The 17,086-nt window shown below is 51.2% G+C and overlaps 1 protein-coding gene across 3 annotated transcripts; it reads left to right on the top strand.

Moving 5' to 3' along the window:
• The first annotated feature begins 5,150 nt into the window (after positions 1-5,150).
• Positions 5,151-15,778, top strand: RAP2C (RAP2C, member of RAS oncogene family). Of its 3 annotated transcripts, none has more exons than XR_004256250.1 (4): positions 5,151-5,534; positions 9,496-9,813; positions 12,609-12,874; positions 13,239-15,778. XR_004256250.1 is itself a non-coding variant. In XM_032227443.1 (3 exons), exons 1-2 carry the CDS (start codon positions 5,262-5,264, stop codon positions 9,772-9,774), a joined length of 552 nt encoding a protein of 183 aa, XP_032083334.1. In that variant the 5' UTR covers positions 5,157-5,261; the 3' UTR covers positions 9,775-9,813; positions 13,239-15,778. The 3 variants fall into 3 exon arrangements, 1 of the variants encoding a protein (XP_032083334.1); XR_004256249.1 differs by having other exon boundaries at positions 12,606-12,874; XM_032227443.1 differs by lacking the exon at positions 12,609-12,874 and having other exon boundaries at positions 5,157-5,534.
• The last annotated feature ends 1,308 nt before the right edge of the window (positions 15,779-17,086 follow it).

Genomic DNA, 17,086 nt, shown 5'->3' with positions numbered 1-17,086 from the left:
TTAGTTGATCCCACACAAGTGGGATCTTGTGTGCGGTGGCCTCAGCCAGAGGCCCCTGAAGTAGAATTTTTTTCCCCCTTGTAGGACAAAAGAGGGAAATTGACAGCAATTCTTTTGCTAAGCAAAGCCGAGAAACAGCTGGGACTCGGGATTTAGCATTATTCAGATAGGAAGGATTTCGCAACCGCGTCTCTCGTAAACTTGTTCCGCCTGTTTGACCGCTTTACGGGGAATCTGCAAGCCCGACCCGCTTAGCTTAGGATTCCCTGTGATGGGAGATTTGTAGAAAAGGCATCCGATCGATCGATCGATGCCGTGTCTAGGTGATTAAATGTAATTGGGAGAACTCCAGAGTGTCCCTAATGAAGAGGCAACGTGAACATAATTCAATCTAGAAATCAGCCCATTTGGCCGCTGGGATTAGGAGATTTGGGTTTGAGGAGCGGCCAAATTCAATTTGAACGGCCTTCTAAACAAAAATCTGCCTTGGTCTTGACCCCAGTGGCTGCTTCATCCTTCCCCTAGTACAGTGTTTCTCAACCTTGGCAACTTGAAGATGTCCGGACTTCAACTCCCAGAATTCCCCAGCCAGCGAATGCCCAAGTTGCCAAGGTTGAGAAACACTGCCCTAGTAGGAAAGACTCTTGGAGGGGGGGGGGGAAAAACGTTCCCTTCCCTCTGCACAGAAGTCCCTCCGCCTGTGAGCTGGGCGGGTGACTCTGCTCTGAGTAATGCCAGCCACTCCCTGCTAAAAATGGATCCATCCACGCCCTGCGAGACTCTCTTGCCAGCCAGCCATTCTCTTTTGACAAGCTGATGGATGCTGTTGCAAAGGGAGGAGGGCGGGTGTTTGTGTGTGTTTGCGGCTGCACTTTGCACAGCGGTGCCCCCAAAGGGGGAAAAAAATGCCTGCTTTTTTTTTAAATTTTATTAATTTCATATATACATTCACAATTATATGATCTCATATCTGTTATTAATAATATGTATTTATAACAATTTTTCCCCTACAGTTGACAATATACTTGAAATTACTTTCTTACCATCCCATAACTCCATCTTATCTTACAACATTCCTACTTCTTCCTTCCTTCCCTCCTTCCTTCCCTCCTTCCTTCCCTCCCTCCTTCCCCCTTCCCTCCTTCCCTTCCCCCTTTCTTCTCTCCTTCTCTCCTTCCCTCCTCCTTCCCTGCTTCCTTCCCTCCTTCCTTCCCTCCCTCCTTCCCCCTTCCCTCCCCCCTTTCTTCTCTCCTTCTCTTCTTTCCTCCTCCTTCCCTCCTTCCTTCCCTTCTTTCTTCTCTCCTCCTTTCCTTCCTTTCCCCCTTCCTTTCCTCCTACCTTCCCCCCTTCCTTCTCTCCTACATTCCCTCCTTCCTTCCCTCCTTTCTTCTCTCCTTCCTTCCCTCCTTCCTTCCCTTCTTTCTTCTCTCCTCCTCTCCTTCCTTTCCCCCTTCCTTTCCTCCTACCTTCCCCCCTTCCTTCTCTCCTTCCTTCCCTCCTTCCTTTTCTCCTTGCTTCCCTCCATCCTTCCTTCCCTCCTTCCTTCCCCCCTTTCTTCTCTCCTTCCTTCTGCCTGCTTTTAGTCCCAACTGTGGGGCAGAGGTTGGAGACAAACAATACATGACCCCTCACATCCGCAATTTGGTCACCCGGCTTCTGAAATTAACTCCCAAGCCTGTACTGGAGTTCTGCAGAGCAGCCTCGTCTGCTTCGCCGCTGCTGGCCTAGCTAAGCCGTCATTAAGAGGGTGAACTGAAGTGACCCCCGCAATCTGTTAGCATAACCTTTCCTCTCTCTCTCGGAAGCGCTCTTTCCTCTCGCCCTCCCTCCCCTCCTCAACTTCGCTGGTCACTATCATTCATGTTTGCGTCAGGGCTAAAATTACACGCTAAGCTTGTCCAGATGGGATTCTGGACAGCGTTTCCTCGGCTATCCTGGAAGCTTATTTCTCCTCCCGCTAATGTCCTCGCTGTACATGCTGCACGCTCCGTTGGTGGATGTTGGACAGAACAATATTTTGGCCAAAATATCTCCAGGAGTTTAGCAAAGGGACCAAGTCCCCCGTAAGGAAAAATTAGGCATGATTTGAGTTGCACAGCTACTAAGAAAAGCACCCTATGTGTTTTCGTGCAGAACAACACAAGACTCTTAAATTTAAATGCTGTTAAATGAAGCGGTGAATCTTGCTGCGTTTCCTTGTTTCTATTGGAATTCTTGTGCTAAAGCAGACGTAAAGTGAGATTTGGACATTAAGTGTGAAGCTTACTGGGTCAGGCTGGACAGCCTCTTAGAGCTCCTTTACTTCTATATTAAAAGCCACATAGACAGAGCTGGAGCTTGCAAAAGAAACAGGAAGCCAGTGCCTAACCACAAGATGTCTCTATGTCAAAACCCATGTGAAAAGTCCTAGGTTCAATTAAAGTTCGTTAATTACAGGTACTCCATAAACAAAAGAAGTAAGATCCCATCTCCTTATAAGGTTTTCTCCTCATGGTAACCACTAAGGAATGTGTTTAAGTATTTCTGTGTTGCAATGCTTTTGGGAATGTATAAGAACGCGTGCTTCGATAATTAAGGTTGTTCAGAACTTGCAATGCTAACCATTTCGTTAGCTTTCTGAACCTGGCTGCCAAATAAACTTTTCCTGTATCCTGAGAAGTCTAAAGCCTGTCATTTTCTGCAACAGTGCCTTTTGTAAATGTATTTATAACACATACCAGTGAATCACTTGTGCCATTTCTACTTTGGAAAGGAAGATCCGGTGACATTCAAGGGGTCCCATCAACGATGCAATGATAATAAGCTTATTGCAGTAATTTACAAAGACCCCTATGGTCCTGTCCTGCCTAAAGCAGTTTTTAAGCATTATTTCGGAGGGTGTATGTGAAAGCAGAGACTTTTCTTCCCACCAAGTAACAAAAGAGCTTTATTACGCCATTAAGAACAAAGCTGACAGCCCAAACTAGAAGGGAGGGGAAAAAAGTCACGTATTTTCATAATCCCACCCCCCCCAGCTTAACAAGGAATCTGGTCAGAGGCATTTAAGGTCATCATGGCGGCAAATCTTTAGGCCAAAATGCTCAGAAGGAAACAGTGGGTTGACCCAAGTAGGAAGCAGGATTATTGGCTATGTTTATTGTCATGGCCATTAAAAAAGGGGGGGGGGAATAAAAATGTAATAGTAATAACAACAACAAAGTGGAAAAAGCTATCGAAAATGAGAAGGTGAAGATCTTGTGGGACTTTCGAATACAAACGGATCGTCATTTGGAGCACAACACGCCAGATATTACCGTTGTAGAGGCCCAAAGTGTACAGTTTATTGATATCGCTGTTCCTGGAGATGCCAGAGTCGAAGAAAAAGAAGTAGAAAAAAATAATAATGAAATATTGCGACCTGGCTATCGAAACTACACAGCTATGGATGAAGCATGTCACAGTGATATCCATTGTCATTGGGGCCCTCGGCACCATGTCCAAGAATTTTACAAGATACACCCACAAATTGCAGCTTCCTGCAATAACATCAGCGGAACTGCAAAAAACTGCGCTACTCGGAACATCTTATATTTTAAGAAGGTCCTTGGTTGATACCTAGGACGCTGGCAGCAAACCGTATCAACCATTAGCACCAGTCACTGGTATTTGTGATGCGTTTTTGAATGTTCAGTGGGCTGAGTTTCATGTTTAATAAATAAAGTATATAATAATAACAATAGCAATAACAATACAGCTTATAGCAGGCCAGTTGGAAAGAGAAACACAGGCAGGGAACAAGGTGAAGTGGATTTTCAAGAGCAGCCACTCTGGGTCCATTGTTGTTGATCGTTTTAATGCCCTCCAAGGGGCACCCCAGTCCCAGGACGTGCTGCTACCTTGTGGGGCTGTTGGAGAATCGCTGAGGGGAGCCTTCACTCACCCACCCCATATGGTTTATGGCAGAGGGGTCCAGCCACTGGTTCAGGTTCAGCCTGACTCATTTCCCTCCTGGGAAGATCTGTCGTGTTTCCCACTTGTGGAAAGGGAAGCAAAGGGCCAGCGATGTGGAGGAAAAGAAAGGGGATTGGGGTGGGGGGGGCTCTCCATGCAACGGCAAGGCTCCATTGTGGGCAAGGCTTATGGGTCTAGAGCAGGGGGTCCCCAAACTTGGCCACTTTAAGACTTGTGGACTTCAACTCCCAGAATTCCCCAGCCAGCTCAGTTTTGGGAGTTGAAGTCCAAAGTCTTAGTGGCCAAGTTTGGGGACCCCTTGCTCTAGAGCAGTGGTTCCCAAACTTGGCAACTTTAAGACTTGTGGACTTCAACTCCCAGAATTCTCCAGCTAGCTCTTCTGGCTGGAGAACTCTGGGAGTTGAAGTCCACAAGTCTTAAAGTTGCCAAGTTTGGGAACCACTGCTCTAGAGGATTGCCCTGGGATCTCCTCGTGGTCTCCCATCCCGGAGATGGCACACCTCAGCCTTCCAGCATTCCTCCTGATTTATTTATGTATTTACTATTTATTTATTTGTTTGTTTGTTTGTTTGCCTTTTCTGGGCCTGCGAGGAGCTCTTTCCCCGCCAGCCAGGGCGCCGCTTCTCCTTCAACGAGGCCGCCCGGAGATGACAAGCTGGGCTCAGCTGAGCGCGGCTCTTCCGCCTCGTGTTACACTTTTTAGCTTCCCCTCCGCCCGTTTTCCTCTGAGTGACATCCCCCCCCCACAAAGCATTTCCGGGAGAAATCGAGACAGCCGCTCTGGCCGCTGCTTCTCTATGTTTGTGGAAGGCGTCGCTCTGTGCCCATCCCTCTTTTTTTTTCCCCCCCACCCCTCCGCCTCGACTTCCTTTCATCGGAAGCTCTTCGACTCCACCCCCGGAAGGAGCGGCCGCCTTCTCGCCTCTCTAAGCCCCGCCCCGACGGCAAGCGAAAGGCTTTTTGTTCAGGCCGCGGGCCATCGAGAGGCATTCCAGGCGGAGGGAGGGCTAGAGCGGCCCCGCGGGGCCGGCAGGGGCGCAGGCGCGGCGCGCTCCTTCCGATGGGGCTGCCCCCTTCCGGCGCTCCTCCCCGCGCCCGGAAGTGGCGTCATCAGCGCCGCTGCCGCACTCTTCCGCGCGGGCGGTTCCCCAGGCCGGCCATGGAGTGAGGCGGCGGCGGAGGCGGCGGAGGCGGCGGCCGGGCCTGGGGGTCGGGGCGAGGGCGGGCGAGGGACGGAGGCCAGGCCAGGGCGGCGCGGGAGGTAGGCCCGTGGAGCCCGCCGTGGCCGCCGCCGTGGCCGCCGGGGGGCCATGAGGGAGTACAAGGTGGTGGTGCTGGGCAGCGGCGGGGTGGGCAAGTCGGCGCTGACGGTGCAGTTCGTGACGGGCACCTTCATCGAGAAGTACGACCCCACCATCGAGGACTTCTACCGCAAGGAGATCGAGGTGGACTGCTCGCCCTCCGTGCTGGAGATCCTGGACACGGCCGGCACCGAGCAGTTCGCCTCCATGCGCGACCTCTACATCAAGAACGGCCAGGGCTTCATCCTGGTCTACAGCCTGGTCAACCAGCAGTCCTTCCAGGTGAGGGAGGGGGGAGGCCCAGCCCCCCCCCCCATGCACGACACACACACAAGGCAGAGAGGGGCTGCTGGGCCTGCCCAGCCCTCCTTCAACGGGGAAAGACCCCCGCACTGCTCTCTTCCCCCCCCCCCGCTACACACACACAACACACACCCCCACACCTCTCACACAATACACACACACACACACAGAGGGCGGGGAGGGGCTGCTGGGCCTGCCCAGCCCTCCTTGAATGGGGAAAGACCCCCCCACTGCTTTCTTCCCGCCCCCTGCCCCCCCCCCGCCCTACACAAACACAACACACACCTCTCACACAATACACAGACACACCCCTCATATAATACACACACACACACACAGAGAGGGCGGGGAGGGGCTGCTGGGCCTGCCCAGCCCTCCTTGAATGGGGAAAGACCCCCCCCCACTGCTCTCTCTCCACCACCACCCCCGCCCTACACACACAACACACACACACACACATCTCTCACACAATACACACACACAGGGCAGGGAGGGCCTGCTGGGCCTGCCCAGCTCTCCTTGAACGGGGAAAGACCCCCGCACTGCTCTCTTCCCCCCCCCCCCCGCTACACACACACAACACACCCCCCCACACCTCTCACACAATACACACACACACACACACAGAGGGCGGGGAGGGGCTGCTGGGCCTGCCCAGCCCTCCTTGAATGGGGAAAGACCCCCCCACTGCTTTCTTCCCGCCCCCTGCCCCCCCCCCGCCCTACACAAACACAACACACACCTCTCACACAATACACAGACACACCCCTCATATAATACACACACACACACACACACAGAGGGCGGGGAGGGGCTGCTGGGCCTGCCCAGCCCTCCTTCAACGGGGAAAGACCCCCCCCACTGCTCTCTCTCCACCACCACCCCCGCCCTACACACACACACACAACACACACACACACACATCTCTCACACAATACACACACACAGGGCAGGGAGGGCCTGCTGGGCCTGCCCAGCTCTCCTTGAACGGGGAAAGACCCCCGCACTGCTCTCTTCCCCCCCCCCCCCCCGCTACACACACACAACACACACCCCCACACCTCTCACACAATACACACACACACACACAGAGGGTGGGGAGGGGCTGCTGGGCCTGCCCAGCCCTCCTTGAATGGGGAAAGACCCCCCCACTGCTTTCTTCCCGCCCCCTGCCCCCCCCCGCCCTACACAAACACAACACACACCTCTCACACAATACACAGACACACCCCTCATATAATACACACACACACACACACACAGAGGGCGGGGAGGGGCTGCTGGGCCTGCCCAGCCCTCCTTGAATGGGGAAAGACCCCCCCACTGCTTTCTTCCCGCCCCCTGCCCCCCCCCGCCCTACACAAACACAACACACACCTCTCACACAATACACAGACACACCCCTCATATAATACACACACACACACACAGAGAGGGCGGGGAGGGGCTGCTGGGCCTGCCCAGCCCTCCTTGAATGGGGAAAGACCCCCCCCCACTGCTCTCTCTCCACCACCACCCCCGCCCTACACACACAACACACACACACACACATCTCTCACACAATACACACACACAGGGCAGGGAGGGCCTGCTGGGCCTGCCCAGCTCTCCTTGAACGGGGAAAGACCCCCGCACTGCTCTCTTCCCCCCCCCCCCGCTACACACACACAACACACCCCCCCACACCTCTCACACAATACACACACACACACACACAGAGGGCGGGGAGGGGCTGCTGGGCCTGCCCAGCCCTCCTTGAATGGGGAAAGACCCCCCCACTGCTTTCTTCCCGCCCCCTGCCCCCCCCCGCCCTACACAAACACAACACACACCTCTCACACAATACACAGACACACCCCTCATATAATACACACACACACACACACACAGAGGGCGGGGAGGGGCTGCTGGGCCTGCCCAGCCCTCCTTCAACGGGGAAAGACCCCCCCCACTGCTCTCTCTCCACCACCACCCCCGCCCTACACACACACACACAACACACACACACACACATCTCTCACACAATACACACACAGGGCAGGGAGGGCCTGCTGGGCCTGCCCAGCTCTCCTTGAACGGGGAAAGACCCCCGCACTGCTCTCTTCCCCCCCCCCCCCGCTACACACACACAACACACACCCCCACACCTCTCACACAATACACACACACACACACAGAGGGTGGGGAGGGGCTGCTGGGCCTGCCCAGCCCTCCTTGAATGGGGAAAGACCCCCCCACTGCTTTCTTCCCGCCCCCTGCCCCCCCCCGCCCTACACAAACACAACACACACCTCTCACACAATACACAGACACACCCCTCATATAATACACACACACACACACACACACAGGGCGGGGAGGGGCTGCTGGGCCTGCCCAGCCCTCCTTGAATGGGGAAAGACCCCCCCACTGCTTTCTTCCTGCCCCCCCCGCCCTACACAAACACAACACACACCTCTCACACAATACACAGACACACCCCTCATATAATACACACACACACACACAGAGGGCGGGGAGGGGCTGCTGGGCCTGCCCAGCCCTCCTTCAACGGGGAAAGACCCCCCCCCCCACTGCTCTCTCTCCACCACCACCCCCGCCCTACACACACACACACAACACACACACACACACATCTCTCACACAATACACACACACAGGGCAGGGAGGGCCTGCTGGGCCTGCCCAGCTCTCCTTGAACGGGGAAAGACCCCCGCACTGCTCTCTTCCCCCCCCCCCGCTACACACACACAACACACACCCCCACACCTCTCACACAATACACACACACACACAGAGGGCGGGGAGGGGCTGCTGGGCCTGCCCAGCCCTCCTTGAATGGGGAAAGACCCCCCCACTGCTTTCTTCCCGCCCCCTGCCCCCCCCCGCCCTACACAAACACAACACACACCTCTCACACAATACACAGACACACCCCTCATATAATACACACACACACACACACACACACACACACACACACAGAGGGCGGGGAGGGGCTGCTGAGCCTGCCCAGCCCTCCTTGAACAGGGAAAGACCCTCCCCACTGCTCTCTTCCCCCCCCCCCACACACACAGACAACACACACCTCTCACACACCCACACCGGGCGGGGGGGAGGGGGCTGCTGGGCCAACCTGGGGGCAGGATGTGGGGGGGAGGCTCAGCCTACCTTGGACAGGGAAAGACACACACCTCCCCAAGTCTTTTCCCTCCCCCCACCACCAGAGGCCCAAGTGGGACAGGCTGGGTCCGCTTGGGGTCCTGGGAAGACGAAGCCTCCCCTCCCGCTCCTGGGGATTTGGGCCTGAGGCCTCTCGCCTGGCCCTGCCAAAAGCAGCCGGGGAGCCTCCCAGCACCAGCACCGTCTGCCCCACTCATCCCTCAGCCAGTTCCTTTGGAGGGTTCTTAGCTTCCACAAAAGGAGGCAGGAGAAGCCGCAAGAGCTGCAGCCGGATGGTCCCCCCTCCGGCTTAGACTTGGAGGAGAGGCTCCAGCCTCTGGGACCCCCTGGGCCTCAGAGGAGGGGGTGGGTGGGAAAGGCCCCTGACCGCTTCTTGAGGCCCCCACCAAGATAGGGTGGGGTGCCAAACCCCAAGTTCCAACCTTGCAGGTCAGAGCAGCCTCCCTTCTCTTTCAGCCCTGGTGAATATATATTTTTTCTTTTTGAGATAGAACTAATGACATTCCCCAGCTGAGTCATGAAACATCTGCAAGAAAAGCACCGAGGTCCCTGCAGTTGAACCCTGAGTTACAAACATTCTACTAGAATATTTTATAGTAAAAAGCCTACGGTGGGGTGGGGAACCCCATGCTCTTTGGCCCAGTGTGTTGGCATTGCAGACATGGTGAAGCCCACCGCATCCACCCACCCCAGGTTTGTTCTGGCACTGCCCCTCGAATTTTGGAGAGCATTCACCCGTTTTTCCCGTCTTTCCCAGGACATCAAGCCGATGAGGGACCAAATAGTCCGCGTGAAGCGATACGAAAAAGTTCCTCTCATCCTGGTGGGGAATAAAGTTGACCTGGAATCGGAGAGGGAGGTTTTGTCAGCGGAAGGCCGAGCTCTGGCCCAGGAGTGGGGCTGCCCCTTCATGGAGACCTCTGCCAAGAGCAAGACCATGGTGGATGAACTCTTTGCCGAGATTGTGCGACAAATGAACTATGCATCCCTGCCGGAAAAGCAAGAGCAGTGTTGTACAACTTGTGTTGTCCAGTGAGGGAGAAAGCAAACTCTCCATCATGGCCATGCAGAGCAGGTAAGTGCCTCCTCCTCTCCCTCCCTCCTCCCCCAAATAGCCTCTGGGTGAGGGATGGGGCTGTTCCTTGCAGCAATGCCATTGTTAAAGAGAAGAGCAGCTCTTTGACTCCATGGGTAAGTCGGTGGATGATGGGTGCTGCGCTTGGGTTCCTTTTGAGCACACAGAGCCAGAATCTGCCAGTTTAACTTTGCTGGACTCCCCCAAAGCACATCAGCCTGGAGCCTTTTTGCAAATTGGCTGTGATTGAGCTGGTAGCCCCCCACCCCACCCACCCCCCTCTCTCGAGTTCTTGGATTTTTCTTCCACCCTGTTTCCAAAATAACCAGAAGCCAGGATCGGCTGCCTTGCAGTACTCGGTCTCAACAAACATGGTTTGCCAAGTAGCAGGGCAAACAGTTAAACTCAACACGTAACGCTCACAAACCATCTTCTCCAGTCTTTGGCAGAGAAAGTGCCATCGTGAGATAATAAGGGGGCTTTCTATTAGAATCAGAATAGAGCCGGAAGGGCCCTGGAGTTCTTCTAGTCCAGCCCCCTGCTTCAGGCAAGAGTCCCCTATATACCATCTCAGACAATTGACTGTCTAATCCAGGGCTGTCCAAACTTGGGAACTTTAAGATTTGTGGACTTCAACTCCCAGAATTCCCCAGCCAGCCAGCCATGCATGGCTGGGGAAATCTCGGAGTTGAAGTCCACCAGTCTTAAAGTTCCCAAGTTTATAGACCTCTGATGCAAGTGGAGAGATTGCAGAGGAAGGGATTACAAGAGAGTAAGTTATGCAGGCTGGGGAATTCTGGGAGTTGACATCCACAAGTCTTAAAGTTCCCAAGTTTGTAGACTTCTGATGTAAGTGGAGAGATTGCAGAGGAAGGGATTACAAGAGAGTAAATTATGCAGGCTGGGGAATTCTGGGAGTTGACGCCCACAAGTCTTAAAATTCCCAAGTTTGAATACCTCTGATGTAAGTGGAGAGATTGCAGAGGAAGGGATTACAAGAGATTAAGTTATGCAGGCTGGGGAATTCTGGGAGTTGAAGTCCACAAGTCTTAAAGTTCCCTAGTTTGGACATCCCTGATCTAGTCTCTTCTTAAAAACCTCCATTGATGGAGCACCCACAACCTCTGAAGGCAACTCCTGTTTCAGTGATTCATTATTAGCCACCTCTTATTCAGAATTCTTACTCTTGCTTGACAATTTGATGAAATGCAAACTCCACTAGCTTTATTCTAAGTCAGGGTTTCTCAACCTTGGTAACTTGAAGATGTCCGGACTTCAATTCCCAGAATGCTGGCTGGGGAATTCTGGGAGTTGAAGTCCAGACATCTTCAAGTTGCCAAGGTTGAGAAACACTGTTCTAAGTATTTACTATCATCTTTTATAGGTCCGCTATAGTTGATCTTTCCCTGGCTCCTTGTGAATAAATGTTGATTATTATTTTTTTCTTGCAAGGGCAATTTTCTCCTGCACACTATTCTGAAACATGCAAATCGCTCTTGTTTCATTTGAAGAAGGGGGAAAGCTTAACGGCTGAGTGGTAACGCCCGCGCCTTAACCTGAAGCGGCCTCTTAGCTCTAACGGAGAGGGGGAGGTTGTGAAAGTGTGGTCATGTGTCAGCTGCCCTTGAATTTTCCAGGGGCTGAAGACATGATCAGCAAAAGAAGTCGTGTTGCAACCCACACGGGTTGCACGAAGCGAAATAAAACAGAAGTAATGAATTTTTTTCCCCAAATTATCTGCAACCAGAGAGAGAGAGAGAGAGGCTGAATAGCTTCCATCTCATCTTTCTCCCCATTCCTGTAGTCTCTTTTACTGCCCTCTTTTGAAATATCTGTGAGACAAAGGTCACCTTTCCTCAGTCGCCAAGGGATTTTAACATACATATAACAATCCACAAACATGTTTTGAGTATTCAATAGTATATCAATTATTTTTGCATTAAGCCTCTTCAATTTTCATTTGCTCTTCTGCTTTCCATACACCGTATTGTAGCCTATTTCGTCTTCAGCTCTCTCTCCTCCTTTTCTCCTCCCTACCTTCTTCTTCCCTCTTCCCTCTCTCTCTTCTCTACTTTCCCTTGCTCTCTCCCTCTCCTCTCTTTCCACACCTTCCCTCTCTCTCCTACTCTTTCCCTCCCTTCCCTCTCTCCTGTCTCCTTTCTCCCCCTTTCCCTCTCTTTATCTCCCTCCCATTCTCTATTTTACGTGGTGTATTTCCACCTTTTAGCAAACCCTATTTAATAAAGTGATAATTATATTCCCAAGGAAAGAAGCAGAGAAAAAAAATGTTTTCCATATTGCTAGTTTTTCTTTTAAAGCTATACCTTTAAAACAACCCCTTCCCAGAATGGATTTCGTCACAAGCTTTCTCCCCCACCCCTTCCTCCCCAGCTGCATTGCGTAAGAAATCTGGTTTGGGGGGGGAGTCTAGTTTCAGTTTCTCTGTGGCTGCTCCAACCCTCTGGAACGAGCTCCCCGTGGAGATTCGAACCCTCACCACCCTCCAGGCCTTCCGCAAAGCCCTCAAAACGTGGCTGTTCCGACAGGCCTGGGGCTAAAGAGCTGTTGCCCCCGTCTCGAATGGTGTGACTGTTGTGAGTTTTAAATTATATATTGTTATGCTTGTGGTTTTTTAAATTTTCTGTCTGTATCCCCTTCCCCGGTTCGAGTTGTGAGCCGCCCTGAGTCCCCTTCGGGGGAAAAGGGCGGCATATAAATACAATAAACTGAAACTGGGGGAGTCTACTGGATTTAACTTTTGGGGGGCTACTTCTCTCTGCATTTTTATAAAGCAGGATGTCCGTGTGGCTTGGGATGAGTCTCTCACAGATCCCCAGGAAAAGCTGCAAAAAAATTAATCTGCAGGTCAAAAATAAAACTCTTTTGGGGCGACGGGAAAACGGACCTTCGTACCGTCAAAAACGGTGATGCCGTCAAAACAGCTTCCTTGTGTGCCCTGGGAAGACCTGGGTGTCAGCATCACTCCATTAAATAATTAGGAAAGAAAGACTAAGAAGTTCCATGCGTTGGAAATCAAAAGCACTTTTACTAATTACAAATGGTAAGCGAGCAGTTGCGCAGCAAAGTCTACTTAATTAGGCGCAAAAGCGATTGATATATAGAATAGTCCATTCCCCACCCCTTAGGATCATAGCCTCAGGCCAATCATAAGTCCTTCAAATGTCAGGTGTGAGATAACTTCAAAAAGACATCACGAAGATGGAATGTCGAGGCCGTTGGTCCAGGCGGGAAGCACTCATGCATGCGCAAACCAAACATCTGGTACATCCTAGAACATTCCTCCAGCACATCGAATAACCTCCCAAATACCAGCCCTCCCTCCCCGTTTCATGACAGCTGAAGCAACAGCAAGGCAGAAGCTGACACGGGGGCTCCTTGACAAGATTTCTTTCTCTTCCTTACAGATAAAACTCAGAGGAAATTTGCACAGATGCTGCATTGGAGGACTCTTTTTAAGCCCAGGTTGCCGAACTGACCCTTCCTTAACCTGGTCTCGGTCTTCAGAGCACGTTTTTCCAGGCCTCCGTTGTGAAACAGGCAAGGGAGCAGCTGGGGAGAGGCCCGGGCCCTGCTACAAACACTTAGCATGTTTACCATTTGATTTGGGAATCTGTTCTTGATCTCTTGGGGTGTTTTTTTTTTTTTTTTAAATAGCTTTCTAAGTTCCTATTAATGGCTAATATGCAAAAAGTTCATTTTAAACTATTTTATTTCTTTAATTGATTTCTAAATCTTGTATTTATTAAACTTTAAACTCAGTATTACCTACTCAAATGCCTTTTTAAGAGAGAGAGAAAAAAAAATTAATGGAGAATAAAAGTGAGCCTTAAACACAAATGGTTACTTCTGTATATTACCTCACATCCGTGCTTGATTTGCAAAAGAGAGAAAGAGAGAGAGAGAGAGAAAGAAAGAGTGAAAACTAAAGATTTCTTCTCCTCTCAAATGTCATTGATTGGAACTTTGAAACATTCTGTTTACATGTGATGGTGTCATAGAAGGATGTTTAAGAATTGCCTGATACGGGAGGATACGACATCCGTTTCCAGCAGCCTGTGGTGGCATGGGGTTGGCCTGATGGGAAAGCTTTTTCGGTGGGGACTGGAGACATCCAGGAATTTGTATGTGTGTTCTCTGTTGTTATATGGTATTTGGATTTGGGGGTTGTTGGTTTTTTTTTTGGAAAGAAAAGGCTGTGTTGAAAATCACTCGTTCATCTGCTTTTATTACATTCATCTTCCAAATGCTGAAAAACCCTTTTCTTGGAAAAACGGACAGTGTGTCTTCTTAAGTTGTGTTCCAAAGCACACCTGGACTTGAGATCCCCCCCGTAGGATTTAAGGTGACTTTGGCAAAGGTCAGGGGAGGGAGGGAATCGACTTTATGGTTTTAACTATTGTTTCTGTCCAAAAATGTCGAAGCAATAGATGAGTTGGCCCGGCTTGGCGCTCCGTCATTTCCTCTTGTCAGTTTCTGTTGGAGGCAGCCTCGGTTGGTTCAACAAGCCAAGAGATAAAGCAACAGGAGCCTCGGTTGAACCGGCCTCCTTCCGTCACCAATATCTCCCCAAAACTGCAATTTAACTCCTTGTGGTTTTTGAAGAGCAACCCGGATTTTTGAGCAGAAGGAAGAGAGCATTGGTGGAAATGTTAGCACCACAACTGTGGTAGACCTTTTTCCTGGCACTGATGTAAGAAGTGTCTGTCTCTTCTTCACTCCAGGCAGGTAAATGAGCCTGCGCCAGGTTTAAAAGCCCACCTGAAGCCCTTTGGCCGTACATCTAATAAGCCCTGATTTCCGTAGCAGCCCAAAACTTTTAAAAGTGTTGACCAGATTCCACCCTTGGATCTTTCTGGGTTGGCAGTTGGCACTATAGCATGCTGGGCCTTGAGCCTGCCCAGATTTTTGATCTCTCTCCATTCAAAATTTGCAGTGTAGTAGTAAAAGATTAGGCTTGCACTTTAATAATAGAAATCTCCAAGTGTAACACAAACAAACCCTCTTTTGCAGTGCTCTCTACATTGGCCAAGTATCCCACGTGCCAAGGGAATGCAGAACTCTCTCGGTGACTGTACCTTATTTCCTCAGCGGCAGAAACGTCGCGTTAATTCCTAAATTTCTCTGTTGGTTGACCCTTTTTTTAATAAAAATTCCAATTTTTTTTCCCAGTTGGATTTGGGGACGGCAAAGAGTTTGGCATCTGATCTGGGCTGCTGCCCTTCAGCGCAGTTTTTTTTTTGGGGGGGGGGCACTTAAAAGAGGCGGCCCTTCCTGGTCGTTAAGTGTATTGCAAGGTTCAAATCCAGGCAGCCTTTTCCACTATCGGCCTCCCGGTCTTGGATTCCAGAAGGATTCTGGAGCTGCACAAGTTGCCCCCTATTGTGGTTCAGCCGAGAAGGTGCTGGTACATTTGAATCCTGAAGCCTTTGGGCCAAGGTCCCAGTGGATTAATCAGAGGAAGAGGACCCCTCTCCCCCCTCCCGCTTCACATGCCTCTTTCTCCACATTGCACAACGGGGAGCCAGACGGTGCTCCGGCGGGCGGGCGTGTGTATGGGGTAGCCATCCAGGTGCCCGAACCCAGCCTTTTGTCGGGAGCAATTCCAGGGCTACGCGTATAGGGGGCATCTCCTTCCCGGATGTGGCACCCCAGCCCTCTTCTGCCTGAATGTCTCTCGTGATTTAATTCAGCGTATCAAATGTACTGTACCTCTTTCTTTTTTTGGGGAGGAGGGAGGGAAGTAAGAAACAAAAAGTCTGGGAATTTGGCAAGTTGCAAAACTAGCACGACGATCAAATGCTTTGTAAAAGTGAGCCGCCGTTTTTCCCCCCCTCTCTCTCTCCTCTCCCCTTCCAGTTTCATTCATTCATTCATTTTGTAAGACAGCCCTACAGTCCAGCTGTTTGTAACTTTTTTAATAAAATAGATACCTGTATTACCAAAAGTGGTTTCCTCTGGTTCCTGATTTAGCTACAGTGGGAGGGTGGTTTTTGTGGCTTTCCCCGTAGCGCATGTTAGCTTCTGTGCAGCACGATGTGGGCGTGGGGCACACACCCAGATTGGCCTTCAGCTCATGCAGCAACTTTTGGACACACTCTTGCACAATTTCAGCTTCTACCGTTGTGGGAACCCCCACAGAAGGGGGAAATGGTGAAATACTCTGGGAGTAATTAAGATTAAATGTTAATCAAGTCAACTTTAATTCTTCTACTCAGTACGTTCCCTTCTTTTCTCCGGCCCTGTCTATTTTGGGGATGTGACACATGAGAATGACACAACAATCGCACGTTGCCTTATAATAATTTGGAAAGGAGGGGGTGGAGATAAATATGGTTTGGGGCTGGTTTGGGCCTTGTCCTGAAGGGTCTCTACAGTCCAGACCTCTCCTAGTCAGGCCTCCCAACTAGGCTATTTGGGGTGAGAGGAGAACCAGTGGTAGACTTGATGTCCAAGTATCCATCCATTGTGATCAGAGGAAGAAACAAGACATGGAGGCTTCTTCACTGAATTCTTATGGGGACCATTGACCAACCAGGACCTTGGAAGGCAACTGGGCATCTCCAGGGAGCTCGGGGGAGGCATCTTGGCCCATCTTGCTCAGCCAGGCTGTGTTATGAGAGGAGGCCCAGCTGGAGAAATCCCCACCACTGCACTTGAAGTCCCCCACAAGAAGGATTGAGTAGCTCGGGCGTGACTTATGATCTGCACTTTAGATCTGCAACCGATGAAGGAGGGAGGGAGGGAGGGAACCGACTACCAACCAGAAATGTTATTTCCTTTTATCGCTTCTATAAAAAAACAACAACCCCATCTTCAACTTTTGTTCTTCTTTCGAGATCTCGCACGAGCTGTGTGCATGCATCCCGCTTAGCTTCACAACAGCCCTGGGGGATGGCAAGTGCTCCCCCTGTTCTGACCGAGGTTTCCCCAGAGCCTGAAGCAAAACTCCTTGTCCCGACAAAAATCCCCTTTTATTAATTGGCTGTGGATTTTGCTCATTCACCTCCAGCAAAGTCTTTCGAAGGAGGATTTACAGTCACAGACCTTATCTGGCTTGGAGAGCTGCCAGGACGATCTCTGCAGAACTTGGCAAGGAGTCTCGGAGAGTCACGAACCAATTAAGTGAATTGTCTCCTGCAAACTCCACTCCCCTTTCTCTCCTCTTTTATCTCCTCTGGGAGGGGCCATTCATTGTCTGCCCTTACTCCCAAGTCGACCCCTGTCCTTTAGCTGTTCTCTTCGTCTGGCAACT

This window comes from Thamnophis elegans, chromosome 12 (genome assembly GCF_009769535.1).
Source record: "Thamnophis elegans isolate rThaEle1 chromosome 12, rThaEle1.pri, whole genome shotgun sequence".
NCBI classification, from domain to species: domain Eukaryota; kingdom Metazoa; phylum Chordata; class Lepidosauria; order Squamata; family Colubridae; genus Thamnophis; species Thamnophis elegans.
Note: the sequence above shows the minus strand (reverse complement) of the source record. Positions and strands in the feature narration are given on the sequence as shown.